We start from the raw sequence: 22,936 nt of genomic DNA, 5'->3' as shown, positions 1-22,936 counted from the left end.
CAGTGTCCCGCGTTCCTCTCTCAGCGGTGCATCCCGGGCCCTCACACACCAACACTACCGCTGTTATAGACTCCGGACACAAGCTACTCTGTCATTCTGTACTCCAGTTGTTTGTGTTGTGCTGGCTGCTCTACACGTCTCTGAACACTGCCATTCAGACCACCAGACACGCGTCACTGTTGATTTTGTTGCTGTTGTTGATACTACTACTACTACTACTACTACCACTACTACTACTACTACTACTACTACTACTACTACTACTACTACTACTACTACCACTACCACTACTACTACTACTACTACTACTACTACTACTACATGTAACAGTTTTATCATACACCTGCTTATTACCACTACCGGTCACCACACACACACACACACACACACACACACACACACACACACACACACACACACACACACACACACACACACACACGCACACACACACACACACAAGCTGCTGGACAAGTTTAACACTATCAGTATCAAATCGAGGGCTTGTTTACAACGGTGTGTCGAGCGAAGACTTGTGGTGCGGGTCCAGGCAGTGCCCCGGAATAACTGTGCGTGCTTACCAGACCCAGCGAAACGTAACTTGCCGTAACTCGCCAGCTCGGACCTATCAATACTGTGGTGCAAGTGCCTCGAGTGCCTCATGACTGCCAAACTAGTGCCTCGTAACATCCCTCAGACAATCGGGTGTTGAGTTTGTATATATTTACTGCTCCTTCACCTTTGCATTTTTTTTTCTCTTTTCCTTCTCCTTCTCCTCCTCCTCCTCTTCGTCCCTTATTCTTTCCTTCACTTCCTCATCAATTTTTAAGGGAGAAATTTTTACCTTACCATACACTCGTGAAACAAAAGTGTACATGTTCTTTCTCTTTCTGCTTAGTGATAAGTCTCAAGAATAGAAAAAAAAAAAAAAACATTATTCCCGGGACTGTGGGAAGTGTGATGAACGACAGTGGTGATGGCAACTGTGTCCTTCTCTCCGTCTGGCCTGAAGAGCTGCCGAGGTGGGTGATGACTGTGAGGTTGTGAATGTATTGATGAATTGCTGTAGAAGAGTTGATGAGGTTATGGTTGTGATGAGTCTGTTTAGATGGGGGTGAAGGTTGAGGCTGTGTTGTGATGGTGAATGAAAGGATAGTGACAGTTGAGGGTGCGCAGTGAGGTGATCTGAAGGTGATGGGTGAGGATGTCCTGGGAGAACTAGGGTTGTATTTGGCTGGGGTGACGCTGCGGGGTGGTAGGAAGGGGAGGCAGGGGTGGCGCGGTAATGAAGGGTGATGTCTGGGATAAATTAAATGAGCGGCGGTTTAATTAGAGATCTGCAGCGGTGGTGGTGGTGGCTGCGGTGGTGGCGAGGGGCTCCTGGTGGTGACTGTGCGGCGGTGGGGAGGGAGAGAAGGAGGAACAGGACAGGGTGGCTTGCTATTCCCGTTGGCCGGACATTGAATTGAATAAACTCCAGTGATATCCTGCACATTAACAGCGGGATGGGCGGGCGCGGTGGTAATAATCATGCAATATGTCAATTTGTTCTGTGCAGTGGGTGGTGTTTAGACGCGCACAATAGAAATAAAAGATGGAGATAATGGTTATATGTAGTGACTGGTTCTTGAAGTTAATTTAGTTTTTATTTTGTGGAGTTTGTATTTTTTGACTCGTTTCACCTGCAGAGGGAGAGGAAAAGTAATGTTGAAGTAATGATTAATAATAGTCATAAAAAGCATCGGGTAAGATAAACATGAATATTAAAAAGGATGAAAAAAATGCATAATTAATATATATTTTTTTCTTGACGTATTCTTTTGGTAAATATTATGTCATTGTGCATATACAGAGTCAAATTTTTCTGCTTACCTTTTCACGACCATGACCTTCACTTACCACCAACATTAGAGCATACAACAAAACAATAAATAAACACAGCTGACCAAAAACCACCAATCATACATATATTAGTCAAGGCTGCTTCCACCACCACCACCACCACAACCACCACCACCGCCACCACCACATGACTGACAGACGCAGTTTTCCACGCTCCATGCCTCCACTGTGCTCACCTTTGCTCCTCCTCACCTGCTGTTCCACCCAACTCCCCCCTCCGCCACCCGCCACTCTCTCATTGCTTCCCTTCCCACGGAGAGACGCGAGATGAAGTTCCTTTCCCACGTGTCTTGGGAGAGGCGGGAGCTGCAAGGTAGACACGCCCTCCATCTTTGCTATTCAGATCTCCCCTCCGCAAGTGTGGTTTTCCTCTCACCATCCTGCCTTATTTGTCCTCTCTCGCTCTCCTCCCCGTGCACGCCTCGCCCGGAGATTTGTGTCGAGAAAAACATAAGTAGCCTTGTGTTGCTAAGAAAGCTGAAAAAGAGAGAGAGAGAGAGAAAGAGAGAGAGAGAGAGAGAGAGAGAGAGAGAGAGAGAGAGAGAGAGAGAGAGAGAGAGAGAGAGAGAGAGAGATTGTCGTAGCACTGAAGTCTGTAAAATGTAAAACTAGACACAGAAAAATAGAGAAAGAAGTGAAAACAAATGCTTACAAGACAGCCTGCTCTCGTTAATTAATTGATGAAGGCGGAGGCTGTGAGGCGAGGCAGAGGGGCAGAGCACAGGTGGGCCGGACCGGTGTTGGCTGTGGCCCTGCTAATGAATGGTGAAAGGCAGGTGATCTCGCAGTGGTGAGCGGCGGCGGGAAGGGCGTCCGCGCAGCCTGTGTGACGGAGACTGATCGGAGGGCGTTGAGAGAGAGAGAGAGAGAGAGAGAGAGAGAGAGAGAGAGAGAGAGAGAGAGAGAGAGAGAGAGAGAGAGAGAGAGAGAGAGACTACTCATCCACTCGTGCCCATAAACGTTCGTACCACACACGTGCATTACTAACTGCAGTACATGTTCACACCCTCCCCCACCCCCCGCCCCGCCTGAGCACGTTCGCGAGTGTGTTCCAGCGGTATGTGGTACAGGAACCCTCACCGCCCTCGCATTCACCACACACCACACGGCTCCTTGTACTCTCCCTCTCCCCTGCTCTTCCCACTGAAACCGACCAGTCACTGAGGGGCTCCAGGAAAACACTGCAATCTTTCACTGTCACTGGAAGCTTCTTTATCACGGATGGACAATTATATTCCTGACTGTCGCCTCCCTGGATTTTTTCTGACGTCCTCACCTCAGCTGCGTGGAATAAAACAATGTACCTTTGTCACTTTCACCTCGACACCTTCCCCCCCTCTGACAACCTTTGCCCTTTAATAGATTTCGGCAGTTTGAGCTAAGCAGGGGCGTTGTGTCTCGAGAATTTGCTGTTTTTTCGTACGTGTTTCGTGTTTTTGTAAAGTCTTCTGTCCAAAGGTGTTTATTTTCGACTGTGAAGGAAGGGGACATGCGCACTCTATCCCCGGACAAGTGTTCAGTGCGCAGCCACAAAGGGAAAGGCCGTGGCGGTGTATTTTCTTATCTAGTCGAGTGTCAAGACGAAGGCGTATACAAGCACGGGGAACAAAAGATGCGGCAAACGGGGAAAAACTACCGGCAAGTCTTCCTCGAGAAATGTACACGACCAGGGGTGACTGGGTGAAGGGCGGAGTGCATGGCGGGAAGAGGTGGATGCAAGGGAGGGAAGGAAAGGAGAGGTGCATGTTTGGTGTGAATGTAAAGTGTGAAGGCAGATACACATTGGGAAGCAGACAGATGACGCTGATGCAAGCCGCCAGATGGTGATGGGAATGCAAGGATGAGTGATGATTGGGCTCAGTAAGGATGCTGTGACGGTGAGGCAGAGAATCAAGTACACGGTTATTCCCTCTCCTTTAATTAACATACCATAAAAATAAAGCTACAAATCAAGATAATTCGGGTATAGAAAGCTGAGAATTGGTTAGTAAAGTAGAGACGTTACTTTCTAAACCAAGCACACGTTAATCTTGAGTAGTTTAGTAGCCATATACATCAGTGAGGTGGTGGGCATCAGTCATACTTAATCAAGCGGCGGCTACCTGGTGAGGCTGCAGATTAGACTGTGCTATAGGGGAGCGTGGCACAGGTAGGGGCAGGTGAAACAATGGCTTAAGCTTGAGCTGTTGGGGGGAATGTAGTACACACACACACACACACACACACACACACACACACACACACACACACACACACACACACACACACACACACACACACACGTCATTTTTAGCGTTGATTATAATTTTGTTTACGTAAAAAAAGACACCACAAAACACACTAGCATATACTAGCATGACCTCATTAGTGGCGCCCCAGTAACAAAAAGTACCAACCAAAATAGTACAAAACAACAACAGACCAGTAGTTAAATAAGTAATGAAATGAAAATACAAGCAAGATAAACAAGAAAAAAAAATTGTGGGCGAAAACACCACTGTGACAACACCCACCACAACACCACCTCTGTCATCACCACCAGCAGACATTAACATTAACAACAACAACAACAACAACACACACGATCACTTGCTACCACTATATTGTGTGGGTCAAGAGAGAGAGAGAGAGAGAGAGAGAGAGAGAGAGAGAGAGAGAGAGAGAGAGAGAGAGAGAGAGAGAGAGAGAGGTATTGAACAACATGTCATATACGAGTCTAAGTCTGGTGATTGAGGAAGACAGCGAGCCATTAGGAGAACAAACAGTTGCTGACTTATTAACCCTGACGAGCTGCTTGTGAAGGGACGGAGGCACCACAGCAGACAACAGAAAAAAAAACGAAAACAAAAGAAAACAAAGGAATAGCCGATAAAACCAGCAGATGATGGATTTATGAAGACACAGACGCGCCAGTTCGGATGTGTGTGGAGGAGAGGATGAAGATAACACCAGCACCACCAGCAACATCTTTATCGTCGTCACTTTCACTTCCTCTGTCCGTCAGCGCCTCGTCTGCTTCGTTTCTCTCTCCACGGGGGCGTGATGCGGAGGGCGGGTCTGTCAGTCAAAGGGAAGGGGCGGGAAGGAACTGCAGGAGGGGGTTCTCAGCGGGGAGGGAAAAATGGGAGTAGGGAAGGGGGAGTTGGTGGGGAGAATAGTGAAGGAACGAGTGTCCTGTTCTCAGGGGGAGGGTGGGAGTGAAGGAGGGAAGCTGGTCGTCTTCTGTGCCCTCGAGGAAGCTGCAGGCATCACCACCATTATCATCATCACTGTCACCACCACCACTGCCACCACCACCACCACCACCACCACCTTCGTCATTCATGGCCTTGAGCTCTCCTCGGCCATTACTCACTCCAGCCCTCGCAATATAAGCCTCCATTGTCCTAATTTCTGCCTTTATTTATTATTCTTCGCCCGGGGTGGTGGTGTTTTCTTGTGCTGCTTATGGAAGGGGAAGGGGAAGGGCAGGAGAAGTGGGTAGGGGTGTGTGCTTCCCTTAATACTACCCCCTTCACCACCCACCCCCACCACCACCGCCGGGTCTTTGTTGTGGAGTCGTGGGCGTGTTTGTTAGTGAAGGTCGGGCGGGGGACAGTTCTCACGCGGCGCCCCAGACTCGAGTCTCCTCCAGTCTTCTCTTGTCTTGTTGGTGGTGCTGTTGTTGTTGTCTCTTGTTTTTCCTTCTTTTTGTGGTGTTTTTTTTTTGGGGGGAGGTGTTTTTGGTGGTGGAGTGAGGGGTGAATAGATGGTGTTTTCGTTTTCACTGTTTTGATGGTGTTTAGTAGATGGGGGAGTCGGGGAGGGTGTTTGGGCGTGGTTTGGGGTGATGGGGAGTTGTGAAAATGAGTCTCACATTGTTGAACGCCTCCAGCTTGTCTTCGTTAAATCCTCCTCCTCCTCCTCCTCCTCCTCCTCCTCCTCCTCCTCCTCCTCCTCCTCCTCCTCCTCCTCTGCATCTCGTTAACTTTATTGGTCTTCGTGTCCTCTTCTCTCAATGCATTTTCCTCCTTCGTCTCTTTTTCTTTTGCAGACTTTCACTTCTTATTTATTTCGACTTGCATTAATTTTTCCCCCTTCTCTTATACATGGTTCTTACAACAGTCCCCTCCACCTTCACCTCTTCTTGTGTCCCGCTTTCCAGCTTTCCTCCTCCTCCTCCTCCCCCTTTTTGCCGTATATAGTCCTGCACCTTCTGTACTTAATCTTCAATCTCTGTTTGTGGCGATTCAGTCTTTCACTTCATTATGTAATTGTTTTTTTTTTGTTTTTTTTTTTCATGCTTTTTTTCCTCCATTATCTTGTTTTTTGTCTTTAGGTGTGACTTATTTTCCTCTTTTCGCCGTGTTTCCCTTTTCATCTTCGCTTCTTGTATTGCTTTGTTTGTTTTTAGTCTTTTTTTCTTTCTTTATGTCATGTCATTTCTTTCTTCTCCTCCTCGTCACATCTCATATTCCTCCTCTTCTCTTGTTTCCTTTCTTTGTTCTGTCGTCTATACTTTTTTTTGTGACGTCATCGTATTCCTCTTTTTTTCTATCATCTCTTTTATACTTCTCTTACTTTTAATTGCTTTCTCTTCCTTTATCTATTTCTTCTCGTCACGTCTCTCTTTTGTCCTGTCTTCTCTTATTGCTCCTCTGCTCACTCGTCTCTTCCCTTCCTTTCTATTACATTCCATTTATTTCAGTTATTCCTCATACCCTCTTCCTTTACATACCATTCCTTTATAATCCTCCAGTTCCCTTTCTTCCTTCCCTTTAAACTTTCTCGTTATCTTATTCCTTTCCCCTTCTCCTTTACCCGTTCCTTCTTTTTCCCTTCTTTACTTTGTTATCACCTCCCGTTTCTCTCCACCACCCCATCCCCCTGTCTCCTTCTCCCACTGTCCCCACCTCTGTCCCATTCCTCAGCCCTCTTCCCCCTTCCTCCTTCCCCCTAGCGTGTCTGGCATCACCTGATACATGCCGCGGCAGATCAGTTGCTCGACTCTCCTGAAAGTGAAAAGTATCGTCATTACCACCCGACCAAGAGAGAGAGAGAGAGAGAGAGAGAGAGAGAGAGAGAGAGAGAGAGGGAAAGAGAGAGAGAGAGAGAGGGGGGGGTATTTTAGGTCGCTTTCGCAAATCTCTTTCCAAATGACCCAAAGATTTTTTATTTTCTGCCACTGTCGTCACGCAAGGAAGTCCTTTAGTGTGTGTGTGTGTGTGTGTGTGTGTGTGTGTGTGTGTGTGTGTGTGTGAGAGAGAGAGAGCCTTGCAGTGACAGATGTAAAGCCTCAGGACATACAAGTGGAAAACAGCTCCCCACCCCCTTCCTCTTACCTCCCCCCACCCCCCTCGCCCTCTGTATACCACATTGTACGTATACCTTCCCTCACACACACACATACACACACTCACACACTAGAGAGAGGGATAGTAATTTGCATACATCTTACATTATTTTATCATCAATATTGCGTATAATCCTCTTGATGCAGCATATTAAAATGTAATTAATCTTACTCTTAGCGAGCACCTAATTTGGCGAGGCGGTGAGGAGAGAGGCGGTGGTGTGGCGGCGGCAGAGATGCGCTAGATAACAGGGCAGTGGTGGTAGGGATTGTGGTAGTGGTAGTAGTAGTGGTAGATAAATTCCTGGCAATCCTTTCGTGCTGTGATGTTAATGAGCCACCTAGTCGACAGCACAGGTGGAGGTGAAGGGGTTCTCTCTTATGGGCAAAGGTGATACAGGTGACACAGGTACAGGAGACGCAACAGAAGGGGGGAACTATTGTTGTTTGTGCAGCACGGCGCGGCTCGGTGAGGGACCTGACCTATTGCTGTGACCCGTGACTTGTACCTTGGCTAGCTTGGTTCATTTGGTTCACGTGGTCTCTCTCTCTCTCTCTCTCTCTCTCTCTCTCTCTCTCTCTCTCTCTCTCTCTCTCTCTCTCTCTCTCTCTCTCTCTCTCTCCTGACCTGGCCAACTCCTGGAGGGGCTGACGCGGCTTTCCTCGATTCACGTTCCTGAGTCTCCGTTTTCTATTTTTGGTTCTCTCGATGGTTTGTTTAATAGTGGTGGTCTTATTCTGTTTTCTTTCTCGTGTTTCGTCTTGTTTTTTTTGCTCGTGTGTGTGTGTGTGTGTGTGTGTGTGTGTGTGTGTGTGTGTGTGTGTGTGTGTGTGTTTCTTGTAATCATGTGTTTTTCCATTAGTTTGTTTGATTTATTTGTGTTTTTTTCGTAGTTTTTTGCACGTTTTGTTTGTCCAGGTGTTCGTTTGTTTGTTTCTTGTTGTTTAGTTGTTTGTGTTTTTTCTTATTTAGTTGTTTAGTTTGTTCGTTTTTTTTAATTGGTTTGTGTTGATTTTTTGATATATTTACCTTGATTCTTTTCTGTAGTTAGATTTTAAGGTCGTGTGTGTGTGTGTGTGTGTGTGTGTGTGTGTGTGTGTGTGTGTGTGTGTGTGTGTGTGTGTGTGTGTGTGTGGTGGCCCCGTGGAGGGAATGTTTTTGGGGGCTAGTCACATTCGTCCTCAGTTCGTCACGGTTGATGAGTGAGTGGCTCGGGTCTCTTGTTTCGGCCCTTCACTCACACCTGTGCCACCATCACCACCATCACCACCATCACCTTCACCTTCATTTTAACTATCACTCTGTCGTCACTCTGTATAACTTCTTACACATATTTTATTTTCTTCCTCTATCTTTCTATCTTCATTGTCTATCTTCATCATCATTATCTTTCTCTTCTTCCACGTCGGGTTGTTGTTGTTGTTGTTGTTGTTGTTGTTGTTGTTGTTGTTGTTGTTGTTGTTGTTGTTGTTATTGTTGTTATTCGTCATCTTCATCTTTGTTATCGTAGCGTTGCCCTTTCCACCATCGTCTCTCCTCCTTCCTCCTCCTCCCTCGTCCCCCTTCTCTCTCCTCCCCTGCGTCGCCTGTCTGTTGGTGGGTAGCGCGAGGAGAAAGTGACGCTGGGGGCAAGCTAGTGACTAAACGTAATTTTTGTCGACGTGGGGAACAATTACGTAAATAAGAGGCGCGGACGGTGGTCATTTAGCGTCATTAGCAGCGGAAACGACTGCTGATACCGGGAGCTGCGTGTGTTTTTTGGTGCTTTTTCCAGTGTTTTTAACGTTAAGGGCGTGACGCAAGGTGAGGCAGACGAGGGGGAGGAAAATGTTCTTATATAGCCAGTGTGAAGTGATCCGTGTGTGTGTGTGTTTGTGTGTGTGTGTGTCGGTTTAGTTATTTTTTCTCGTGTGTTTGTTCGCCTTGAGTGGTTGGTTGCTATTCTTAACACGGCCGTCATTGAGTGTGTGTAATATTGCTTGAGTAATCGTGTCACCGTTTTGGGGATTGGTTAATTGGGTGGTTGCCAGTATGCATTTATGTATGTATGCATGTGTATGTTTGTTTGCGTGCACTAATACTGTCCTCTTGAAGTCTAGTAGTGTGAAATATATTCAGACATTTATTCATTTATTTTCGTATGAGGGGGAAAGAATAGGAGGGAATTGTTATTTTTGTGTGTCAAGGAGACTGGCCAAGGACACGAGAAATGAAAGAAAGAAAAAGAAAGAAATGCTCAAGATTGTCCCCTCTCAAAATAATAATAATAATAATAAGAAGAAGAAGAAGAAGAAGAATGATTCATGAAATAAATCAAAAGAATTATAGATTTGATTAGGGACAAAACACACACACACACACACACACACACACACACACACACACACACACACACACACACACACACACACACACACACACACACACACACAATCTGCCAGCCAGCGTAAAGTGTCCGGCAGAGGAACCAGAGAAACGGGAACCAAGTAATCCCCAAGCCACTTCACTCATGCAGCTTCCCCCTGGCGTCCCTTCATAGCCCACCCCATCACCATCCCTCCCTCTGCTCCCCCACCTCGACCTCTTCACCTTCTCCTCGTCTTTTTTCCTCGCCCTCTTCTCCTTTCCTCCCTGTCACTGAGTCGTTTTGAAGGCAGTTCTCTTGCGCTTTTGTTAGTCTCATTTTTTTCTCAGGTGATTTGTTTCAATTAAGTCTCGTGCAGCAGGTGTGGGCAGGTGTGGCTCTGGCTCTTTTACTACCTGCTGGAGTTTTAAAAGAGCGGAAAGGTGCTGTTGAAATTTGAGAATGCAAGCGAGAGAAGCGGAGGGTGCTGAGACAAGAGAATGAGAGACGGAGGGTAAGTGAGGAAATGCAATAACAGAAAACGGAGTATAGAAAATGGGGTTAAGCAAACGTTTTTGGAAGATAAGCGGGCGTGTTAATGGCGCGTGAAAAATTATTGTAGAAGAGAGCGAGGAGAGGAGAGGGAAGCAAGGGTCTGGTGCCTCTGTAATAAGCACTATTTCTACAGTGCCTCGTGTTGTCTTTTATCTCACGGCAAGGCAAGGCACTGACTCACCAGCGAACATGTGAAAGCAAAGAAACGTGGAATTATAAAGTACAATATAATCTTAGCAAACGGAGGACCAGCGGCTTGACAAACGAACCATAAAACAGAACAAAGCGAGTAATATAACGCAAGTGGATAGTAATTTGCGCTGAAATGCATGAGATTTTGCAGTTTATGTGATTACAACGATAGCAGAAAGAAGGGTTTAGTTATGAATGGAAAAAGAAAATATAACCTAACTCTCGTGGGAAGGGAGGAAGGAGGGAAAGTAGGAGGGGGATGGAAAATGAACTATAAAAGGAACGATAGGACAAAGGGAAACAAACGCAATAATATCCAAGGTAAGAATGAAGAAAAAGGAAAAAAATGGAAAAGCAAAAATGGAAAACTGGCTTCCAAATGATGTAACTAGGAAATAAAGAAAAAAAAACACTAGCCAGGGGAGGGAGGAAAATGAAAGTGAGCTAGGAAAGAAATGGATTAAATAGACCGTGAAGCAGTAAGAAGACCTAGAGTGGATCCAGGCTCGTAACAAACACCTCTGGCGTCACCTCGGGAAAAATGGAATTGTCGAGTTACTGGTCATTTTTATATTGGTTTATTCTGTGGTTCCTTACTCTGTCCTCGAAGTGACCTCAAAATTCTACCTCTGGACAGTGTTGAGTCTCTTTAACTTAAGTATTCATCAACCATTGTCTGGAAAAGATAATGATTAGGTTGTGGAATTTTTACTGTTGTTACTGTTTATCATTTTTATATTGGTTAATTCTGAGCGTCCTTACACTGTCCTCGAAGTGACCTCAAAATTCTACCTATGGACCGTGTTGAGTCTCTGTAACTTAAGTATTCATGAACCACTGTCTAGGAAATAGTCATTAATTTGTGGAATCATTGTTATTGATATTGTTATTTGTATGTTTCGTCAGGTGAGTACATCACATAATGGCTAAACAGACAGGCACTCACTACCTAGTCTGTGCTAAGTCCGTGTGCCAGCATTCCTTGGCCTGGTGACTGACGAATCCTTCTTTTTTTCTCCCCCACAGATGAGCGTGACGCCATACAGAAGAAGACCTTCACGAAATGGGTGAACAAGCACTTGAAAAAGGTAAGCGTCGCGAGAATAAGTGTATACATGTGTCTGTCTACCTGTCCCTTCTACCGTCCTCCTTCAGAAGTGCTTTACCCCGCTTAAGTGTCCCTCCCTGTCCTCTCCACCACTCGTGTGTAGCCTCCACGAGTGTCCTAATTTCGACCCTGAGGTATCTATTTCCAAATCAGCGCCTCTGGTTTCTCTTTGCTTATGTTAATTCCCTCTTTGTGTCGCGGTGTCTGGAGGGCGCCAGCTGCTGCGGGGAAAGTATTGTGCCTGGAGCAGTGGGTGAGACAGAAACAGAGACGGAGACAAAAACAATTCCATGGACTGTTAAGTGTATTTATTGATCTGTTTACTTAAAGCACCGCAAGATTCAGGTCATGTGGCGCCGTAGACGGAAAGAATTGTTTAGTATTGTCCTTGAACGAATCGGGGAGACAGAGACAGAGAGACAAAGATCTTATAGACTATCAAGTGTATTTATTAATCCACTTACTTAAAACATCGCAAAATTCAGGTTATCTGGCGCCATAAACGGAGAGAAGTGCTTAGAAGAGACAGAAGGCAGCGGCGTGGAGGTGAATGGGGTGCTGGGAACGGCTTGGGCGGAACACTGGTGGCGGAGGGCTAATGACTGCTGGAGGGGGAGGGACGGATTCTTGAAGCTGTTTCTCTTCATCCCCTGCTGCGTATTTTCTCTCTCTCTCTCTCTCTCTCTCTCTCTCTCTCTCTCTCTCTCTCTCTCTCTCTCTCTCTCTCTCTCTCTCTCTCTCTCATACAGGCAGAAAAAGCAGGGAAAGTGAGGAACATTAGACAACACAGTATTAGCCAATCTAGTACGAGCCACAATCTCTCTCTCTCTCTCTCTCTCTCTCTCTCTCTCTCTCTCTCTCTCTCTCTCTCTCTCTCTCTCTCTCTCTCTCTCTCTCAACCCCTGAACTCCTTGCTCACATATTAATTATCATGACGCAAGGGAGAAACTTCTGTGAAACGTTCCCTCCCCGTTGCCTTTGTTACGAAATATCCCAAATTAAACCTTAATTAGATTCTTATCTCCTGCAAAAATTAACTCCCAGTGCTATTGACCTCCCCGAACCCCTTGTATTGACCCACCCACGTATTAATAAGACTCAACGGGCACCAGGTCACAGCAGGTCACATCAGGTCAGGCCAGGTTAGGTAAATCACGCAGTTGGTCTCTCGCCTGAAGTAGTTTGACCTTCAGTTGTGTATACCACCTTCTCACCCCGACCCTCAGCACACCCTCCTCCTTCCCTTGCCTTGCTCAGCTGCCCAGGCGCGGGACACTCGACCTTGGCTGCCCATGTGCTCGCCTCGCCCCACCTTAGTCAATACGATGTGGTGCTTGTAGTGAAGTATTTATTGGTCTGTTTATCAAGCCTTATTTAACCTGCCACACCTCCATATGTCCCAGTTGTTGCAGCGCCACTAAATCAATCAGCCAGTCAGTTTGGTAATTCAATCTATCATCGCTTCGTCTGCAGTAACAATGTAGTAGTAATTGATTTCAGTGAGTGTGAGCCGTGTGGTGCGGGAAGAGGAGGGGCAGGGGGATGGTAAGCACCACAGTGATGACAAGCAAGCCCGGACTTGTTAGGAGGGAATAACTTTTGGTATTTAATTAAAGTTGCGTACATGCTTGGCGACTTATCATGCCTATATTTATTCTCTCTCATCAAGGGCGTCAGGTGATGGAGTGATTGGTAATGTAACACATCCTGATTCATGGTGTCCGTGGTTGTGGTTTGTGAATGTTACTGTTGATGCTTGTGGTGGTGGTGGTGGTGGTGGTGGTGGTGGTGGGTTCATGCGATGTCTTGTTTTGGTGATAGTGATTTCTTGTGTTGTGGTGATGTGGTGTTTTCTCCTGTAGGGATTTGATGCTTCCATTGTGACGGTGTGTTTTTTTTTTTTTTTTTAATATAATATTTTGTTTGGGTGGTGACTTGCATTGTGATATGATGTCTTTTTTTAGTGTGATGACTTGCCTGTAGTGACGAGTATTTGGGTGACGTGACGTGATGTGATGACGTTTGATAATGCGAATTTTGTGGTGATGTGGTGACTTGTCGTGGTGATGAGTTGGGGGCGTCTCCTGGTTGGCTCTCATACCTAATATGCATTACCCGTTTCGTTTACGTTAATGTAAGAACAAAAGCCAGTATAATTGCCGCTTTCGTAAAGGCTGAGTGTTGCTCTTAAAATAGTTTCAAGACAAGAGGAGAGCTGAAAGAAAGTTTTGAAAGAGTCAGACGCCTTGTTATGAAATCCTGCAACCTGTTTCATATGCCACACGCTGCCCTCCTTACCTATCATCTTCACCTTCCCCCCAATACAACTCCTCCCTTAGCCAGTCACCCACCAGTCATCCATTTCACTCTCACTACTACTTCTCGTTCGATCAGTGAGGTTAAGCAACGGTGGGCCTGGTCAATGGCTGGATGGGTGACCGCCTACTGACATCACATCCATTCCCTTTTTATACCTCTCCTTCTTCCAGTCATCCATTTTACTGTCCACCTTCCCACCTTCGCACCTCGAGTTTACCTGTGCATGTTCTCCTTACACCTGTCTTTATACCTTTCCTCATAACTTTCTACACTATCTTGCCTTATAATTTTCTTCCTGCCTGTTGTATAAAACCTTCCTTCACACACCTCCCCAAACATTTCCCTTTATAAACTCCTTGCACCTTCCCTCACACCTCTCCTCGCCCACCTGCCTGCACCCGATGCCTCTCCTTTCACCTGCTGATCGTGTTAAGTTAACTGTCCATTATCTTCATCACACGGCTGGCTCTTGTGTCGCCTCGTGAGTGTATGTGTTTGTGTGTACCTCGAGGGAAGTGACCTAGATTACGTCATGTCATTGCAGAGGTCAGGTCATTCTCGCTACCTCCTGTGTTTTTTTTTTTGGGGGGGTGGGGGTGAAAAGACTTGGAATAAGTTATGTAAAATTTGAATGCAGGTGACAATATGCAGATTTTAAAGGAATATATTAGATTGCTGTTTCTCTCTCTCTCTCTCTCTCTCTCTCTCTCTCTCTCTCTCTCTCTCTCTCTCTCTCTCTCTCTCTCTCTCTCTCTCTCTCTCTCTCTCTCTCTCTCTCTCTCTCTCTCTCTCTCTCTCTCTCAGGTGTCGGTGCAGTTTAATATACACACTCAATTTCTTTTTATTTTTACCTTTGCCTTTGTTTATGTTGATGTCGCAGGCTGGCAATAAACAACACCCAGGAGAGAGAGAGAGAGAGAGAGAGAGAGAGAGAGAGAGAGAGAGAGAGAGAGAGAGAGAGAGAGAAGAGAGAGAGAGAGAGAGAGAGAGAGAGAGAAATGCAATAAATATCAAGCAAGGTCTTTCTTCCCTCTTGACTTAACCAGTTCTGATCCTGCCCACTCATTGCCCTGCCTGCCTGCCTGCCAGCCTGCTTGCCTTTCCCCCCTACCAGTCTGTTTACACGATTAGCACACCTGCCTATCCACCTACCTGTTCCCCTGCTTACCTGCCTGCTTGTACATACGTGCCTGCTTCCTCTTTTATATTTTTTTGCAGTCTTTCTGGATTCCTGCATTCCTGACCCTCCTCTTCCCTTCTCTTATCCAAGCGCTTTAAAAATACAGAACACGCTTGTATTTACTCATTCACTCTGGTATTGGCGGTTCGTGACTGATTTTTCGGAGGGGGGGATGGAGGGATTTACGCGTATAACAGTAGTTCTTTGTCATGATAACTCGCTATGGTGGAAAAAAGCGAAGGAAAATGTGAAAAATAGTGGAGAAAGTCGAGGTAGGGATGCAGCGATGTGTGGAAAGACGGGGAGTGAAAACGAGAATGAGGGAGGGAGAGGAAGGAAGGGATGGGGAAAATGAGAGGTGTCAGTTTGGAGAAGTGGAGATATTTCGGGTATAAAACGCGGGAGAGAGGGAAAGAGGAGGTAGTGGTAAGTGTGCAGTATGAAGAGATAAGCGTTGGGATTAGAGGATGGGAAGGAGATGGGAGACATGTTGGCGTGAAAAAGAAAGGACATTTAGGGAAGAGTCTCAAGAGGCAGACAGAGGAAGCAGCGGGAGCCCAATGAGGTATCAGGAATAAGAAAAATGAAGGAAAGGATTAAAAGACGTCACGGAAAGGAGGAAAAAAGATACTTGAGGGACATAAAAGTTCAAAAGAAGAGGAACAGGAGAAGGAAACAGATTGGTATTAAAAAGATGACATGGAAACAGAAGTGAGGGAATGAAATGAAGAGCTGATAGATGTCACTCAGCAACAGAAATCATACGTGGGGGCTCAGGAGTTCAAGGAGAGAGAGAGAGAGAGAGAGAGAGAGAGAGAGAGAGAGAGAGAGAGAGAGAGATGAGAGAGAGAGAGAGAGAGGAGAGGAGAGAGGAAGACACACAAGAAGGACCAAGATGAGTCAGGATAACAGAATAAGAGGGAGAGAATTGAGAAGGATCAGGAAGGAGGGAAGGGTTATTTAGGGCACTGAGGCTTGAGAGAGGAGGGAGGAAGTATAGAAGGAGTGGGACATACAGAGGGACACGCATGTCACTACGTAATTGGGTCGCTGTTGTGTGTATCCGGTGCGGGGGGGCGACGTCACGGTGTCTACCTCTTTCCTTCATCATCGAGTGTGTGTGTGTGTGTGTGTGTGTGTGTGTGTGTGTGTGTGTGTGGCACGTGGCGACCCTGAGTGTTTACCTTGGCAGTGAAGGACGCATTGTAAAGTCCTACCGTCCTTCGGGTCACGAGTGAATCAGGTAGGGGGAAAAAAAAAAAGAAGAAAAGAAGAAAAAAACAGAAGGGGAAGACGAGGGATTTTTGGGAGGGAGAGGGAAGAGGGAGAGAGAAAGAAGGAAGTTGACTATCAATTATTACTTTACTGCGGAAGAGAGAGGAATAAAAGAAGGGAGAGAAGAATTGTGGGGGAAAGAGACTGTGATGATGGAGAGTTTTGTTGAGTGGAGGAGGAGGAGGAGAAGGAGGGAGAGAAGGAGAGAAGCGAGGGAGAGGAGAGAGGGAGTGTGTTGCCTAACGTGCTTACTGTGCAATCATTATGTGAGTCAGTCTTCAGTTCACCGATCATTCTCTCTCTCTCTCTCTCTCCTCTCTCTCTCTCTCTCTCTCTCTCTCTCTCTCTCTCTCTCTCTCTCTCTCTCTCTCACGGTAAATACTTTGATGTCGATTTTAATTCTTCGAAAATACACAGAAAGAAAAAAAAAACACGTGATCTACATTTTTTTTCCTTGTCTCGTCTCTATCTCTCCTTCGTCAGCCCTTCTGTAGATGGGATTAGGAGGGCCCCAGGCGAACGTGAGGGAACGGTGGGACAGATTGCGTCATTTTCTTGGCCACTGATGATTGAGTGAAAGAGAAATTGAGGCAGAATGATGATGGTGGTGGTGGTGCTGGTGGTGGTGGTGGTGGTGGTGGTGAGTGCTCTACAAAACGTGCGTCTCATCATGTACTGCCTCTCCACATCCAGCTGTCTCCACTTTACCCTGCTGTCTCGTCTCTTCCACCTCATCCACCTCATGCTGTTTCAGAAAGCCACCTACCTCATCTTTGCCTTATTTCTTTCTAAACCATCCTTTTATCCCACCACTAAGCCATCTCAATACGATATCTTCTAAGCCACCAAAGTGTCTTATTTCTAAGCCACTCACCTCATCAGTCCATCACAGAAAGCCTTATTACCTCACATCATTCTAAGCCACCCAGTTATTCCACTTTTTCTTAAGCCATCCCTTCATTTCACCATAGAAAACCACCTTATCATATTGTAATTTCCTTTTAACCCACCCAGCTATCCTATCCCATTTCTTCCTAACCCACCTACCCTTCCTTCCCATTTTATAAGGTAACCCTATCACTACCTTCTCGAGCCACCCATCCACCTTATCACCCTTTCGTTTTAATCCATCCCATCTCCCTCCCATCTCCCCTTCAGCCTATCTCTCTCCCTATATATCTCATTTTATCCACCCCTGCGGCCTGTCACCCCACCTTCCTTCACTATTCTCCACTTCCCTCCCCCTAAATCATTTCTATCACCCTCCTCTCTCTCCCTCTCTCCCAAAACCACTTCATCATCCCTCCCTCTCTCTCTCATTCTCTCCCTGAACCACTCTATCACTCCACTTCCCTTTCTCTCCTCCACCCATCCATCCACATTTATCCAGGCCTCACTTCCCTCGCTCACCCACTGGCCAGCTGACCTACTTGTGTTCTGATTACCTGCCACGATTACCGGGGACGTGCACTGGCTTGTCAATAGCATCTGTTTACAAAGAGCCCAAATTGTCTGTCAAAAGTAGCCCAATTGCAGGGATTAGCCCAAATACCTCAAATATTCGTAGCCCAAACTTCCACTGTGATAGGTTGGCTTGGCTTTTGGTGAGGCTGTCGTGTGTGTGTTTGTGTGTGTGTGTGTTTTGTGAGGGATTTGTTTTTTTTAAGGGTTTTGATTGTTTTTCGTTAGTTTTTTTTTTTTTTTTATCATCAATTGGACTGGTTAGGTTAGGTTGCTGGATTGTTTGTGTTCATGTGATAGGTTTTTTATTTGTTTATTTGTTTATATGTCTCCGTTGATTTTTATTTATTTATTTATTTATTTATTTATTTGTTTGTTGATCTTTTTTATTGTTTTTGTTTACGTACCTGCTCATGTTTTTTTTTTTTGTTTGTTTGTTTGGGGTTTTAAGTGAAAGTGGCGGTGATGGTGCTGGTGGTACTATAGTGTTAGTAGTAGTAGTAGTAGTAGTAGTAGTAGTAGTAGTAGTAGTAGTAGTAGTTTTTTGTTGTTGTTGTTGTTGTTACTGCTGCTGTACATTTTGCTTGTTCTTCCATCTCACCACCACCACCACCACCACCTTCCTACCACCACTCCTCCTCCCCCATGCTACACACACACACACACACACACACACACACACACACACACACACACACACACACACACACACACACACACACACACACACACACACACACTACTGCACACACACAAGGCAAACCCTAAGCAAGCAAACACAACAAGCAAGGAAGGAAGGCAGGAAGGCAGCAAACCAGACTTGGCGATCCTGTCAGTCTCCCGCAGCGCCCCGTAACAAAATGTAAATCTTAGGAAACATTTGATGGAAATTTTGGCCGACACTCCGCCATTACCCAGGGCACCATTAGCCACAGCAGGGCGCGCACCAACACCCAGACGAGGCCGCGCCATGTACGGTTCCTTCCGGAGTGTTTAGATGCGTGTGCTCACCTGCGAGGCGTCAGTTAATGGTGGTGCAGGTTAGGACACTTCATATTAGGCATGGGGAGGGCAGGGACAAAGAGTGGAGTGGGAAGGGCGGAGGCGCAGTGGTGAGAGGGTAAATACTAGGCCGAGGGACGCGGAGGTGCGGTCGCGTGAGGTGCAGACAAATGACTAGTGTAATGAGAGTACAGCCAGGGGTCACTAAACTGTGGTGGTGGTGGTGATGGTAGTGGTGTTGTGGAGTATTGTGGGAACTGAGTGGTTAGAGTGGTCAAGTTTAGGAGTGAGAAGGAGATTATGGTGGTATTACTTTCAATTAAGAGAGAGAGAGAGAGAGAGAGAGAGAGAGAGAGAGAGAGAGAGAGAGAGAGAGAGAGAGAGAGAGAGAGAGAGAGAGAGGAACGAATTAGAAGCTTTGGTAACAATGGTTTTTTAATAATTAACGAGAAGTGATACGGAATACAGAAATATCAGAAGCATATGTTACGGGACATGAAAGGTGAAGGAATATACAGAACGTCTTTACTCGTATTAGCTTTCTTCATGGTGGCTGTGATTACTGTAATACATGTGTCTCTCCCGTCGCCGTCTTGGTGCCGTGGTCGCTGCATCATTCATGGTTTGATAAATATTGCCTGTGTGCAGCAGAAATTGCCATGCTGTGGTATTTGTTGTGTAGCCATCAGACCAGGACAGAGCAACACACACACACACACACACACATACACACACACACACACACACACACACACATGTAAGTAGTTGTGTAAGTTGTGTGAATCCACGTAATGAGGATGGAAGCGGCTCAGCGTCGGGAGCGTGGCGGTATAAATACGAGTATCTCCCTTGGGGGGGGGAGGCGGGGATTCCGCCGGTGAGGCCGAGGCTGCCGCTGCCGCCTGTCCCTCGCGTGGCTCACAGCACACCGGGGCGGCTCACAGTGTTGCCAAACTTCGGTGGTCTTGGCTTAGGTGCCAAAAATGTTTAGTACACCTGCTGGTGGTCACGCCGCCATCCCGCATTATTTGAATGTCAGCTAAAATTAGTGTCCGGGGCAGTGAAGGGAGCACTGTGCTGGTCAGGCGCGGCGGCACTGCGACTGATGATAAACTATCTGCGTGCCGTGAAGGAAGCGATTGTTGGGCGGCAGGGAAGGACGCGGGTGTAGGCACAGTGATGAAGATGATTAGGATAGCGAGGAGGAGTGTGTGATGATAATGGTGGCAGCGGCGTGGTGATGAAAGCACAGGATGAATGACGGGACGCCAGGGAGGGATGGGCGAGGGAGGTACTGCCGGAGTGGTTAACCTGCCGCCTCCACCACACCACACACCACACAGCGCTCCCGCACCTCCTCGCCACACAAACACTCACCACACGGCACAAACGCCTTCTATCGCTGTGTTTACCCGGGCCAGCGCGGGTGAGGGCGTGTGGTGGTGTGAGGGGCGTCCTCACCTCGTGTTTGGCCTTACCTTGACTTTGGGAGTCTGGCAGCACCGTTAGGGTGGATGCGGAGCAGGACGAGTGGGGCGGGATGGCATGACGCGCAGCTGTGGTGGCGGTGGTGGTGGTGGTGGAGGCTGGCGGTGTGAGTTATGACTGTGTAGGTCGTTATGATGTAGTGGACATTTCTGGTTATGATGAAGTAGACGATGGTGATGCTGGTGTGGTGGAGAGCAGAGGGGGGGAAGTTATTGGCCTCAGGTAATAATTTGATAGGCAGGAGCGTGGCGTGACAGGTGTCGTGCTGCTGCTGACGCTGGTTAGTGGTGGCTGCCCTAACCCGCCCTGCATCTCCCTGCCAGGTCACCACCACTGTCTTCACCACACCGTCTTATGTCCCCTGAACACTTTTACCCACCGTACATTTACCTCTCATTCACCCTACACACTTTAACTCATCTCTGGACCCACTCCATTACTCATTAGTCTTTCATTTCTCTGTATCTCTCATCCTTTACTTATTTCAACCCTTTATCTTTCAGTCCTTTCTACTTACTCCTCATTCGTCATTCTTTACAGTTCTTCATTTTTCACTCCTTTCTGTTCCTTATTCCTCACCAGTTTCCGTTCCTCCCTTCACTTTCTCTCTCTCTCTCTTTCTTGGTCTCCACCCTTAAGTCCTTCCGCCCTCTCTTCTCTCTAATCTAATCCTCCCGGACCTCCCGTTTCTCAGAAGTGTGGCGCAGGTTGACGTCGCTTAAAAACATCCTTTCTTCGTGAGTTGCGAGGGCGGGGCACGGAGGGAGTCTGGCGGGAGTGTTTTTGGTAAATTTGTGGAGCCATTATCTCCTTCACCAGACAGAGGAACGGACGATACTCTCTCTCTCTCTCTCTCTCTCTCTCTCTCTCTCTCTCTCTCTCTCTCTCTCTCTCTCTCTCTCTCTCTCTCTCTCTCTGCTGGACTATTCAAGTGATCTTTTCTCATTGCGTTTCTCTCCCTCTCATGTCCTTAAGTAATCCTGCGCGTCCCTCGTAAGCGGACAAAAAGCGACGCCGAATACGGAGCAGAAAATATCGACACGATCTGAGCTGCACATTTACAGTCCCGCCAGTGCTCGTGTGGCAACATTTGTGATGCAAACATATAATTAAAGAGCACATGTGTGTTTTTGTCCATCATGTTCTTTGATATAAGGAGAAAACTCGTTCACGAACATCGCTGTTTAGATAGTAAAGGCGATAAAAAGTGCTTCAGTGCCCGCCTTGGCCTGTTATCTTAGGGTGAGGAGGAACCTGGAGGAGGGGACCAGGAGGCACTCCCGTGGTTGTAATGTGGAATGCCTATGTGGGTGTGTGATCTCTGATTAAGCATTTAATAAGTGAGACTGATTGGTAAAGTGTAGCTATCGAGAGAGAGAGAGAGAGAGAGAGAGAGAGAGAGAGAGAGAGAGAGAGAGAGAGAGAGAGAGAGAGAGAGAGAACGCATCCCCCCCGGTCACGCTTCAAGGGGGGCAGGGATGGCATGCTTTACGTCGTCTCGTGAGCAGCGCCAGTGGCCGCCCCTGGGTCTTGAATCCCATGACTCTGCACTAACGCAATATCTAAAGTTAGTCCCATGACCAGGATAAGACCAGGAACTAATGACAAAACCATTGCACGCATCCCTGAGGCGTCGCGGAAGTCACCCAGCAGCCTCCTGACGACAGCGCCGGCAGGGAGCCAAACTGGTGGTGGCGCTACTGAGTGGCTCGTTAGGGCAGGTTGTGCTGGCGGTTGTGTCGTCGCTTGCTTGGCTGGGAAATCCTTCCTCGTGTTTACTCAGCCTCGTCACTCCTCGGTGGGATAAGTGCCTCCCGGGACCCCCTCCTGACCCGCGTGTTGATATAATACTCCTTAGATTGACATCAGAACCCTCAAAGTCCCTTCCCACACTGGAACAACCTCACTCAATAATTATATGTCTTTAGTTTTTGCTGCGTTGGGGAAATGATAACTCATGGTGTGTATCAGCGTGGCAGTCTGAGGGGGCTCAAAGGGACAGGGTCAAGTGGCAGCGAGAGAAAACAATGACTTTGTGCAAAACTATGCTAGCTGACAGTAAAGGAAATTAGTGGTGAAAGTTCTTTGTTATTTTTTTTTTCTGTATAACATATGCTACTGTATTGTTTAACGCTTAAATGGAAGAATTCTGTGAAATGTCAAGATTACTCAGCGGCATTCCTCCAGCTGACGCCCGTGGAGTGTAATTCAACATGGTTCGAATCACACGTGTTCAGCAAAGGGGGATGTGAAGACCGGCACTCTGATGTGGACATGACCTGGTGTTGCTGACCCTCCTTAGGCCTGTGTTGCGTCACCTGACACCACTTCACCTGTGTGTGTGTGTGTGTGTGTGTGTGTGTGTGTGTGTGTGTGTGTGTGTGTGTGTTTGTGAGTGCTCGTATGCTTTCGTTTATACCATCCTCCTCCTCCTCCTCCTCCTCCTCCTCCTCCTCCTCCTCCTCCTCCTCCTCCTCTTAGCATACATGGACATCCTTGACAGACTCGATAACTTAACTAACTCCTCTCAGCCACCTGCTTCATCAACACCCCCACCAAGTACCATACCTTCCGTAAAACTTTTCAAGGCCGCCACCAGTCACACGCATTATCGCGAGTTACTGCCGCGCTGCAATTTGTCTTGTCCCTGGCCTGACTCTCACGATGGCCAGTATCTTGATGGACCGCCACTCTCCTACACTGTCAGGGAACCTCCGTCCTTTTAGCTGGCTTGGTATAGGGAGGATATGCTTGGTTGCCTAATGGACTCGTGTGTG

General features: G+C 47.0%; 1 protein-coding gene across 48 annotated transcripts in view; it reads left to right on the top strand.

The window, feature by feature from the left end:
• The window catches only part of LOC135108431 (microtubule-actin cross-linking factor 1-like), a 262,996-nt gene that overhangs the window by 39,936 nt on the left and 200,124 nt on the right, over positions 1-22,936 (top strand). For 46 of the 48 annotated variants that reach the window (XR_010272264.1, XR_010272265.1, XM_064019426.1 and 43 more), the window contains exon 2: positions 11,353-11,414. Coding sequence is in view for 46 of the 48 variants with exons in the window: in XM_064019426.1 (XP_063875496.1) it covers positions 11,353-11,414 (62 nt within the window). In the remaining 2 variants the exon portion in view is untranslated. Of the gene's footprint in view, positions 1-11; positions 99-898; positions 1,023-11,352; positions 11,415-22,936 lie in introns of those variants that run through there. The other 2 variants (XM_064019443.1, XM_064019428.1) reach the window with 1 other exon arrangement.

The sequence above is a fragment of the Scylla paramamosain genome, chromosome 17, assembly GCF_035594125.1.
Source record: "Scylla paramamosain isolate STU-SP2022 chromosome 17, ASM3559412v1, whole genome shotgun sequence".
NCBI classification, from domain to species: Eukaryota; Metazoa; Arthropoda; class Malacostraca; order Decapoda; family Portunidae; genus Scylla; species Scylla paramamosain.
The sequence above is the reverse complement of the archived record's forward strand: the minus strand, read 5'-3'. Positions and strand labels throughout refer to the sequence as shown.